Source organism: Salvelinus alpinus, chromosome 32 (assembly GCF_045679555.1).
Source record: "Salvelinus alpinus chromosome 32, SLU_Salpinus.1, whole genome shotgun sequence".
Classification (NCBI taxonomy): domain Eukaryota; kingdom Metazoa; phylum Chordata; class Actinopteri; order Salmoniformes; family Salmonidae; genus Salvelinus; species Salvelinus alpinus.
This window is the reverse complement of record NC_092117.1, coordinates 21,156,379-21,168,487: the sequence shown is the minus strand read 5'-3', so window position 1 is coordinate 21,168,487 and position 12,109 is coordinate 21,156,379. Positions and strand designations below refer to the sequence as shown.

At 43.1% G+C, this 12,109-nt stretch overlaps 1 protein-coding gene across 2 annotated transcripts in view; it reads right to left on the bottom strand.

The window, feature by feature from the left end:
* LOC139562290 (glutamate receptor ionotropic, delta-1-like) overlaps positions 1 to 12,109 on the bottom strand; it is a 365,031-nt gene that overhangs the window by 136,152 nt on the left and 216,770 nt on the right. For both annotated transcript variants that reach the window (XM_071379865.1, XM_071379866.1), the window contains exon 3: positions 9,788 to 10,072. In XM_071379865.1, coding sequence (XP_071235966.1) covers positions 9,788 to 10,072 — 285 coding nt within the window. The remainder of the gene's footprint in view (positions 1 to 9,787; positions 10,073 to 12,109) is intronic.

Below are 12,109 nucleotides of genomic sequence, written 5' to 3'. Positions count from 1 at the left end.
TACGGGGCGATAGTCATTGAGCTCAGTTACCTTTGCTTTTATGGGAACAGGAACAATGGTGGCCCTCTTGAAGCATGTGGGAATAGCAGACTGGGATAAGGATTGATTGAATATGTCCGTAAACACACCAGCCAGCTGGTCTGCGCATGCCCTGAGGACAGGGCTGGGGATGCCGTCTGGGCCGGCAGCCTTGCGAGGGTTAACACATTTAAATGTTTTACTCACGTTGGCTGCAGTGAAGGAGAGCCCGCAGGTTTTGGTAGTGGGCTGTGTCAGTGGCACTGTATTGTCCTCAAAGAAGTTGTTTCGTTTGTCTGGGAGCAAGACATTGTGGTCCGTGACGGGGCTGGTTTTCCTTTTGTTGTCCGTGATTGACTGTAGACCCTGCCACATACCTCTCTCTCATAAGAATGAGTGTGAGTTTTTGTCACAACCCGACTCGTGGGAAGTGGCAAAGAGCTCTTATAGGACCAGGGCACAAATAATAATATTATAATAATCAATAATTTTTCTCTTTATTTAACCATCTTACATATAAAATCTTATTTGTTCATTGAAAATGGTGAATACCTCACCACAAGTTAATGAGAAGAGTGTGCTTGAAAGGATGCACATAACTCTGCAATGTTGGGTTGTATTGGAGAGAATCTCAGTCTTAAATAATTTCCACACACAGTCTGTGCCTGTATTTAGTTTTCATGCTTGTGAGGGCCGAGAATCCACTCTCACATAGGTACATGGTTGCAAAGTGCATCAGTGTCTTGATAGCGTGATTTTCCAAGGCAGGATACTCTGAGCGCAGCCCAATCCAAAAATCTGACAGTGGCTTCTGATTAAATTACATTTTTATAGAATCGCTTGTTGCAATTTCTATGAGGCTCTCTTGTTCAGATATCAGCAAGTGGACTGGAGGCAGGGCATGAAAGGGACAACGAATCCAGTTGTTTGTGTCATCAGCTTCGGGAAAGTACCTGCGTAATTGCACACCCAACTCACACAGGTGCTTCGCTGTATCACATTTGACATTGTCCATAAACTTGAGTTCATTTGCACACAGAAAATCATACAATGATGGAAAGACATGTGTTGTCCTTGTTAATGCAGACAGAGAAGAGCTCCAACTTCTTAATCATAGCCTCAATTTTGTCCTGCACATTGAATATAGTTGAGGAGAGTCCCTGTAATCCTAGATTCAGATCATTCAGGCGTGAAAAAACGTCACCCTTATAGGCCATCATGCAAGCGGTCAGTAAAGAAAACCTTAAGCTTGTCTCTCAATTTAAAAAAACGTGTCAATACTTTGCCCCTTGATAACCAGTGCACATCTGTATGCTGTTAAAGCGTTACATGGTCGCTGCCCATATCATTGCATAGTGCAGAAAATACATGAGAGTTCAGGGGCCTTGCTTTAATTTACAAAGTTAACCATTTTCACTGTAATGTCCAAAACGTATTTCAAGCTGTCAGGCATTCCCTTGGCAGCAAGAGCCTCTCGGTGGATGCTGCAATGTACCCAAGTGGCGTCGGGAGCAACTGCTTGCACGCGCGTTACCACTCCACTATGTCTCCCTGTCATGGCTTTTGCACTATCAGTACAGATACCAACATGAGCAGCAGCTACGTTTGGCTACATACAGACCGTTAGTGGAATTCCTGCGAGAGAGTAACTGTTAACGTGATTGGATGTTAATTATTTGACTAGGCTATTTGACATTGTGTTGTTATTTTGCTGAACACTAGATGGTTTCATTTTATTTTTGGCAGTGAAAACTTACCCAAATGTATAGCCCCGTTGGAAAATATAAATGTATACATTTTTTATTTGAATCACCTTTTGTGTTTGGCGTACCCCCGGCGGCATTGCGTGTACCCCCGGCAAAACCTCACCCAAATGTATAGCCCCATTGTACAATAGAAATTGACCGTTTTTTAAATTTTTAAATGTGAATCACATTTTTATTTGGCGTACCCCCTACGGCATTGCATTGTAGCCTCCCCAGTTTGGGAATACCTGCTTTAGACCAAATCTCCCAGCAAATAACAAAGTGTACTGCACTGCAATCGACAAAGCCCAAGGGTATTTCAGTCTTCATTCCACTTAAATTGGCTAAATCAATCACCCATTTACTTCAGTGAGCTAACTTGGATTCACTAATCATTCCTCACCAGCTCAATTAATACTTTAAATTCAACATCTCTGTTCCCTGACTAAAACTTTGAAACTACTGGATACAGCCTCATGTGACATATTTGTCTGCGCATTAAGTTTTTGGTAAAAAATGGGTAGGCACTGACAGTATTTTGACTGCTCTGAAATACCTGTTCTAATTAGATACTACATTTATTAAATTGAGTTAAAGAGTGTAACTCAAGGAATGTGGATGTCAGGGTTGCTGATCTTAATGAGCATAATTAGCTAAGTAGGCTGCCTCATCAAAACCGGTCTCTTTATTCATTATTTAACATTATGGGACCTGGTTAAACTCAGAATTAACATGGTGGCTAGTCATACTTCTTGTGTACTCTTATCCCTGATTATTTGCATCTTATTCAGCCAAAATGCTGTTGAGTTATAACAGGAAAACGAATACCTAATCATCTGTATGAAAGGTGTCTACTGAAAGTGTGTGAAGCAAGAGTCCATGATAAGGTATCCCTACCACAGGTAGCAGTCTAGTGTCAAACAGCTATGTATGTGTGTACAACTTCTGTACAACAGTTAGTGCCCTCAGCGATTCATTGCTCATTCTAAAGCTTGCCGTGTTCTAAAAGTGGGTCAAAAAAGGTCTAGCCTAAAGGGAGTTATAGGTGAGATTTATGAAATAGAAATAAGGATATGAGAAAACAGAAATGCACTCTGATGTCATAATGTCATCATGCAGCTAATGAAGACTAGCTTGTCCAAGTACAGCGTCAAGAGCGCAATCTGTTATTACTCTTTTCCCTGTGGCCATAGAATGAAATGCACAAGCAATCAAGGTTTCAACTAGCCTAGGCAGCCGATAGTGGGCGCTAGATCTGCACTATCATCTAGGATTGATGTGCCCAGCTAGTAATACACTCGTACTCCCCGTGGACCGGCTTGTACATAAAGCATCCTCCATTCAGGCTAAAAAGGCATCATTTCCCTCCTTAACTAGCTTTAATGGCGGGAAGTTGAAAAAAACTGGAAAGATACAGTATGTGTACTGTTTTAATAAAACACAATTTCCCACCACTATGTTTTTTCTGACAACTTAGGATGTTGCACACCATGTTTAGCCCACTATCGGCTGCCTAGGATAGGTTTCAACTAACAAATGCACACATGAAAAACGTACATTCCATCTAACCCAATCAGCGTGCAGTGCATAAAAACATACATAAAATGACAGATTACACCTTTAATATTAACATGGCCAAGGATTTACCACAACTTTTGGGCAATCAACATGAATGTGATGCTGGAAACGTTGATCCCCTCTACGAGTCAGTATTTGGCTTTGAAAATGTTTCTAAATGTTATGAATCACTAAACACTGATCTTCATAACTCGTTATGGAGATCCCTGATATATTATTTACCTATACTGTGATATGAGGAGATTTACTAATGATATTATGCTGATAACACCATGAGAGCCTGTAGTGATGATCGTTTAAGAAGTGATTTCATTGGAATGATTTACAGATGTTGACAGGGAGTAATATTTAAACTATGCTTCAGTAGCACCTAAAACAACTTAATAATGAAACTGTAATTAAAGGCATTGGAGCAGAAATACTGAGCTCGAAAATATTTTCATCCTGGCAGTTCAGATGTGCCTTTCATTGTAAACAGAACATACTAATGAGTGCAATTGGAATCAATGGCTCCAGTAACTACCTTCAACTTCCTTCAAAATGCACACAGAGACATAAAAATGGTATCCATGAATTAATCTGACTCTGGCTAAGGACACTGAAAAAAATATAAACACAACATGTTTTTATTTTTACTAGGCAAGTCAGTTAAGAACAAATTCTTATTTTACAATGATGGCCTACCCCAGCCAAACCCTCCCTTAACCCAGACAATTGTGCATCACCCTATGGGACTCCCAATCATGGTGGGTTGTGACACAGCCTGGGATCAAACCAGGGTCTATAGTGATGCCTCTAGCACTGATATGCAGTGCCTTTGACTGTTGCGCCACTCGGGAGCCTTTTACAACACATGTAAAGTGTTGGTCCCATGTTTCATGAGTTGAAATAAAAGATCCCAGTGGCCAAATTTGTTTACATCCCTGTTAGTGAGCATTTATCTTTTACCAAGATAATCCATCCACCTGACAGATGTGGCATGTCAAGAAGCTGATTAAACAGCATGATCATTGCACAGGTGCACCTTGTGCTGGGGACAATAAAAGGTCACTCTAAAATGTACAGTTTTGTCACACAACACAATGCCACAGATGTGAGAGAGCGTAAAATTGGGATGATGACTGCAGGAATGTCCACAAGAGCTGTTGCCATAAGCCGCCTCCAACATTGTTTTGGAGAATTTAGCAGTACGTCGAACCGGCCTCACAACCGCAGACCAAGTGTAAGCATGCCAGCCCAGGACCTCCACATTCGGCTTCTTCACCTGCAGGATCATCTGAGACCAACCACCCGGACAGCTGATAAAACTGTGGGTTTGCACAACTGAAACATTTCTGCACAAACTGTCAGAAACCATCTCAGGGAAGCTCAGCTGCGTGCAGTCTTGACCATACTGCAATTTGGCGTCGTAACCAACTTCAGTGGGCAAATGCTCCCCTTCGATGGCCACTGGCATGCTTGAGAAGTGTGCTCTTCACGTTTTCAACTCTACCAGGCAGATGTGTAAGGCATACAGCGTGTATGGTGTCGTATGACAAGCGGTTTGCTGGGTGCCCCATGGTGGCGGTAGGGTTATGGTATGGGCAGGCATAATCTATGGACAACAAACACAATTGCATTTTATCGATGGCAATTTGAATGCACAGTGATATCGTGAAGAGATCCTGAGGCCCATTGTCGTGCCATTCATCTGCTGCCATCACCTCGTTTCAGCATAATAATGCACGGCTCCATGTCGCAAGGATCTGTACACAATTCCTGGTAGCTGAAAATGTGCCAGTTCTCTCATGGCTGCATACTCACCAGACATATCACCCATTGAGCATGTTTGGGATGCTCTGGATGGATGTGTACGACAGCTTGTTCCAGTTCCTGCCAATATCCAGCAACTTGGCACAGCCATTGAAGAGGAGTGAGACAACACCCCACAGGCCACAATCAACAGTCTGATCAAATAAAATAAAATCAAAGTTAATTTGTCACGAGCGCTGAATACAACAGCTGTAGACCTTACAGTGAAATGCTTACTTACAGGCTCTAACCAATAGTGCAAAAAATTTATTAGGTGAACAATAGGTACGTAAAGAAATGAAACAACAGTAAAAAGACAGGCTATATACAGTAGCGAGGCTAGAAAAGTAGCGAGGCTACATACAGACACCGGTTAGTCAGGCTAATTGAGGTAATATGTACATGTAGATATGGTTAACTTGTTTGGGATAGGGGGCAGCATTGTAATATAACTTTTTGAACGTTTAGTCCGAATGGACTAGATCGCGCTTTTGAATTGTTTACCAAACTCCCTAACAAAAGAAGCTATTGGACATAAATGATGGACATTATCAAACAAAACAAGCATTTATTGTGGAACTGCGATTCATGGGAGTGCATTCTGATGAAGATCATCAAAGGTAAGTGAATATTTATATATGAATAATATGAATAATGTTGACTACCCAACATGGCGGATATTTCTCTGGCTGGTTTGGGCTCTGAGCGCCGTTCTCAGATTATGCTTTTTCCGTCAAGTTTTTTTGAAATCTGACACAGCGGTTGCATTAAGAAGTGTATCTAAAGTTTCATGTATAATAGCTGTATTTTCATCAACATTTATTATGAGTATTTCTTTGAATTCATGTGTCTCTGCAATGTCACTGCATGTTTTGGAACTACTGAATCTAACACGCCAATGTAAAATACGATTTTTGGATATAAATATGAACTTTACCGAACAAAACATACATGTATTGTGTAACATGAAGTCCTATGAGTGTCATCTGATGAAGATCATCAAAGGTTAGTGATTCATTTTATCTCTATTTGTGCTTTTTGTGACTCCTCTCTTTTTTTTTTTTTTTTTTTTTTTTTTAATTTTTATCCCCTTTTCTCCCCAATTTTTCGTGGTATCCAATCGCTAGTAATTACTATCTTGTCTCATCGCTACAACTCCCGTACGGGCTCGGGAGAGACGAAGGTCGAAAGTCATGCGTCCTCCGAAGCACAACCCAACCAGCCGCACTGCTTCTTAACACAGCGCGCCTCCAACCCGGAAGCCAGCCGCACCAATGTGTCGGAGGAAACACCGTGCACCCGCCCCCCTCAGTTAGCGCGCACTGCGCCCGGCCCGCCACAGGAGTCGCTGGAGCGCGATGAGACAAGGATATCCCTACCGGCCAAACCCTCCCTAACCCGGACGACGCTAAGCCAATTGTGCGTCGCCCCACGGACCTCCCGTTCGCGGCCGGCTGCGACAGAGCCTGGGCGCGAACCCAGACTCTGGTGGCGCAGCATAGCACTGCGATGCAGTGCCCTAGACCACTGCGCCACCCGGGAGGCTGTGACTCCTCTCTTTGGCGGGAAAAATGGCTGGGTTTATCTGTGACTTGGTGGTGACTTAACATAATCGTTTGTGGAGCTTTCGCTGTAAAGCATTTTTGAAATCAGACACTGTGGCTGGATTAACGAGAATTGTATCTTTAAAATGGTGCCTAATACTTGTATGTTTGAGAAATTTGATTTATGAGATTTCTGTTGATTTGTATTTGGCGCCCTGCAATTTTATTGGCTGTTGGCGAGGGGTTCCACTAGCGGAACGGGGTTAAAGTCCTAGACAGGTTAAAGTGACTATGCATATATGATCAACAGAGAGTAGCAGTAGCGTAAAAGAGGGGTTGGTGGGTGGTGGGTGGCAGGACACAATGCAGATAGCCCGGTTAGGCAATGTGCGGGAGCACTGGTTGGTCGGCCCAATTGAGGTAGTATGTACATGAATGTATAGTTAAAGTGACTATGCATATATGATAAACAGAGAGTAGCAGCAGGGTAAGAAGAGGGGTCCGGTTAGCCATTTGGTTACCTGTTCAGGAGTCTTATGGCTTGGGGGTAAAAACTGTTGAGAAGCCTTTTTGTCCTAGACTTGGCACTCCGGTACCGCTTGCCATGCGGTAGTAGAGAGAACAGTCCATGATTGGGGTGGAGGTCCTGGATGGCAGCTTAGCCCCAGTGATGTACTGGGCAGTACGCACTACCCTCTGTAACTCCTTGTGGTCGGAGGCCGAGCAATTGCCGTACCAGGCAGTGATGCAACCAGTCAGGATGCTCTCGATGTTGCAGCTGTAGAAACTTTTGAGGATCTCAGGACCCATGCCAAATCTTTTTAGTTTCCTGAGGGGGAATAGACTTTGTCGTGCCCTCTTCACGACTGTCTTGGTGTGTTTGGACCATTCTAGTTTGTTGTTGATGTGGACACTAAGGAACTTGAATCTCTCAACCTGCTCCACTACAGCCCCGTTGATGAGAATGGGGGCGTGCTTGGTCCTCCTTTTCCTGTAGTCCACAATCATCTCCTTAGTCTTGGTTACGTTGAGGGATAGGTTGTTATTCTGGCACCACCCGGCCAGGTCTCTGACCCTTCTCCCTATAGGCTGTCTCGTCATTGTCGGTGATCAGGCCTACCACTGTTGTGTTGTCTGCAAACTTAAGGATGGTGTTGGAGTCAGGCCTGGTCATGGGTGAACAGGGAGTACAGGAGGGGACTGAGCATGCACCCCTGGGGAGATCCGGTGTTGAGGATCAGCGTGGCAGATGTGTTCCTACCTACCCTCACCACCTGGGGCGGCCCGTCAAGAAGTCCAGGATCCAGTTGCATAGGGAGGTGTTTAGTCCCAGGATCCTTAGCTTAGTGATGACCTTTGAGGGTACTATGGTGTTGAACGCTGAGCTGTAGTCAATGAATAACATTCTCACATATGTGTTCCTTTTGTCCAGGTGGGAAAGGGCAGTGTGGAGTGCAATAGAGATTAGAGATCCACAGCATTGTCTGTGGATCTGTTTGGGCGGTATGCAAATTGGAGTGGGTCTAGGGTTTCTGGGATAATTGTGTTGATGTGAGCCATTACCAACCTTTCAAAGCACTTCATGGCTACGGACGTGAATGCTACGGGTCTGTAGTCATTTAGGCAGGTTGCCTTTGTGTTCTTGGGCATAGGGACTATGGTCCCTCTTTGTGGTGTACATGTGATCTAGAAATGTTTTCCGTCTGGTTGCACATTTAACATGTTGATAGTAATTTGGTAGAACTGATTTAAGTTTCCCTGCATTAAAGTCTCCGGCCACTAGGAGCACCGCCTCTGGGTGAGTGGTTTCCTGTTTGCTTATTTCCTTATACAGCTGACTGAGTGCGGTCTTAGTGCCAGCATCTGTCTGTGGTTTTAAATAAACAGCCACGAAAAGTATAGCTGAAAACTCTCTAGGCAAGTAGTGTGGCCTGCAATTTATCACAATATACTCTACTTCAGGCGAGCAAAATCTAGATACCTCCTTAGATATCGTGCACCAGTCGTTGTCTACAAATATGCACAGACCGCCCCCCCCTCGTCTTACCGGAGTGTGCTGTTCTATCTTGCCGGTGCAGCGTATATCCCGCTAGCTGATTATGTGAAGGAGATGTGTCGCGCTGGATGAGGCAAATGGTGGTCACACCAGATACTGACTGGTTTTCTGATCCACGCCCCTACCATAAGATGCATATCTGTATTCCCAGTCATGTGAAATCCATAGATTAATTGAATTAATTTAAATTGACTGATTTCCTTATATGAACTGTAACTCAGTAAAATCTTTGAAATTGTTGCTTGTTGCGTTTATATTTTTGTTCAGTGTAAATAATGTCGCACTATCCCTTTAAACAATTATCAGCTTTGTGCATTGTCCAAAAGAACAAGATAGTTAAAGGGAGAAGAAAATGTCTCCTAATGATTACTGCTAGTTGGCTACCACGGTTATCATCATCATCATCTTCATCATTAATATCGTACTGGCCCTCCACATACAAATCAACGTGTGTAATACTTGTAGTTTCTGACATAGTTCGTCCAGCCACCACTTCCTCCTGCTGTTTGTTTATGTATGTGTGCTTTGGAGAAAATCTCAGTAAGATCTTTTTTTTAAAGTTAAAGATGTCTGTTGGGATGAATTACAGAGTCTTAACATCTATGGCTTCAAATGTACCCTGATAAACTGTCCATTATAAGTAGCAGTAAATATTTTATTTACTCTCCCTTCAAATATTGGTCAGCTTTGTGCATTGTCCAAAACAACAATATCGTATTAAGGGAAGAAAAAAAATCCTATTGATTACTGCTAGTTGGCTACTGCGGTTATGGTCATCATCATCATCATCATCATCATCATCATCATCATCATCATCATCATCATCATCATCATCATCATCCTCATCATCCTCATCATCATCCTCATCCTTAATATTGTACTGGCCTTCCCCATTGGAGAGCTGGTCTTTAGAAGGTCACACATACAAAAAATAAAAACTGTAATGGTCACACAATACTCAACTGTGTTTTCAGCACACCCACCAACCCCCACTCACCCTATACCCCACCTCTCTCCCCCACTCACCCTATACCCCACCCCTTTCCCCCACTCACCATAGTCAGCATCATAGAAGATGATGAACTTCTGCCAGCGCAGCTCAGTGACCAGGGTGAGCATGACGTCGTTGAGGCGTACAGGCGGGCGGGCGGCCAGGGTGTAGCTCTCCCCGTCAGGACTTGGGTTGAGGTGGCAGGCGGTGCGAGGCGTGCCCTGGCCGTTTCTCTGAATAAACAGGTGGGGTATGTGCATGGCGTCGGTCAAGGACTGGAGGGCGTTGGCGGATGCACAGCCTGTAGATGTTACCAGTGCCAGTATGCCTTGGTTCATCAGCTCACAGGCTAAAGAGGGACAAGGATGAGAGGGACATGATGAAACAAACTTCAGACAATTCAATTAGACAGCATAGAGCACGTGGAATCAGTACGAGTCAAATAAAAGTAAAAGTGCGTTCTGTTTGTAGAAATAACACAGATAAAGATGGAGATAATAAAGATAGATAAGAAAATGCCCCCTGAAGATCAAACTGCTGGAGAAGGGAATTTAAAAGGGACTTATGGCTTCAGGAATTATGTGAGGTGGAGGAGCCACAGTTAAAGGGCAGGTCAGGACAGGGCACAGCAGTGCAGGACATTGGTAGGGTAGAACCCAGTAGGGCAAGGCAGGACATGGGCAGAGAAAAGTAGAGCAGGCCAGGGTATGGGCAGGGAAGGAACTGAGGGCACATACAGCCATGGGCATTGGGACAACAGGAAGAGGATGGGTGAAAGGGCGGGTAGGGCCTGTAGAAAAGTAAACAAAACATCCCTTTAATATCACCAAAAAAATGCACAAGTACTATAGCAAGTTAAGTAATAAATCCCTCTTTCCCTTTTGCACCCCCTCACCCCTCCCCACCACCACCACAGAAACATGTCATCTCTGAAATCTGTGTCACCCAGATTAACATACAAATCCATTTTTGTAATACTTGTAGTTTCTGACATAGTTGGTCCAGCCACCACTTCCTCTTGCTGTTTGTTTATGTGTGTGTGCTTTGGAGAAAATCTCAGTAAGATCCTTTTAAAAAAGTTCAAGATGTCTGTTGGGACGAATTACTGAAAGTACAGTAAAATATTTATACAGAGTCTTAACATCTATGGCTTCAAATTTACCCTGATAAGCTGCCCATTATAAGTAGTAGTAAATATTTGATGAATGTTGCACATATGTCAGTGAGCTTCTGGTTATGAAGTGTTATGAAGTATCGTGCTAGTTGTAAGGGTTGTAAATGAGCTTGGAGGCATTAAAACATATTAATGTACATTTACCAGTGCTTGAAAGCTGCTGGCTGCCAAGTACACAAGTGGATGTCTTTGTTAAAATATAAAATAAAATGTACAGTCATAAGTTGAAGAAGTTTGGTTAGTGTAGGAGCTGTAGATCTTCTAAACTTCACACAATCTCACACTCTCACCTACACACATAAACTCATAGGAGACACCTACAGTATAAGTCTAATTAACAGGGGACTCTGATTCAGTCTTAATAAGGCAGGAAAACTTCAGTCAACCAGGCCTTGGGTTAATGAATACTTGTCTTGCATCAATGAGTATAGTCAGTGCACCTGATCATTTCATGAGTAAAGGTACTGCTCTCTGCCCCATAAAATGTATAAATAGCTGTCCGGTCAACTAAACAGGTCCTCTCCCTTGTAGGCAGATTTTACACTGAATTTCAGAGTCTAGTATCACCAGAAAATATTCTGTGCAATCTAAAACTTCTGCAGCAAATTCCAGACTAGAGAAATGAGGAGCTTTATTTGTGGCTGATGGTAGAGCCATATCTGTGTAGAGTTACAATCTATACATACCAAATATAATCCTCTACTACTAATCTTATTTGAACACGAAAAACATGATCACCACATTTGGAATTCAAGTCAACATTTGTCATATAGTCAACAGGCCTCTTTTTATCCTTTATCTGGGCACAAACAAAGCGCTAATGGAATGTAACAGTAATTAAATGTGTGCCCACTGTTTGTTAAAAATCACCCAATTAAGTGTAATCTCTTTGAAATGCTTAGAGAGACTCGCATGCTCATAATGACGTGAAATCCAAAACAAAAGCATTACAATGCACAAAGACCAGCCACCTAGAACAATACAGAAGGTTAAACAATGACGAATGACTATAGAGCACGGAGTGTGGTTACACATGACAAAAGGGAGAAAGAAACTATAGCTGGACAAAAAATGCATCAGAAATCAGGAAGATCAGCTATAGCAATGTTGCTCTGATCCGCCAAGCAGCACACAAGGATGGGGGGGGGGCATAGGATGAGGTAGGGGGATGGACTGTGGATGGAGTCATACTAGGACGCTGGCGTGGAGGGA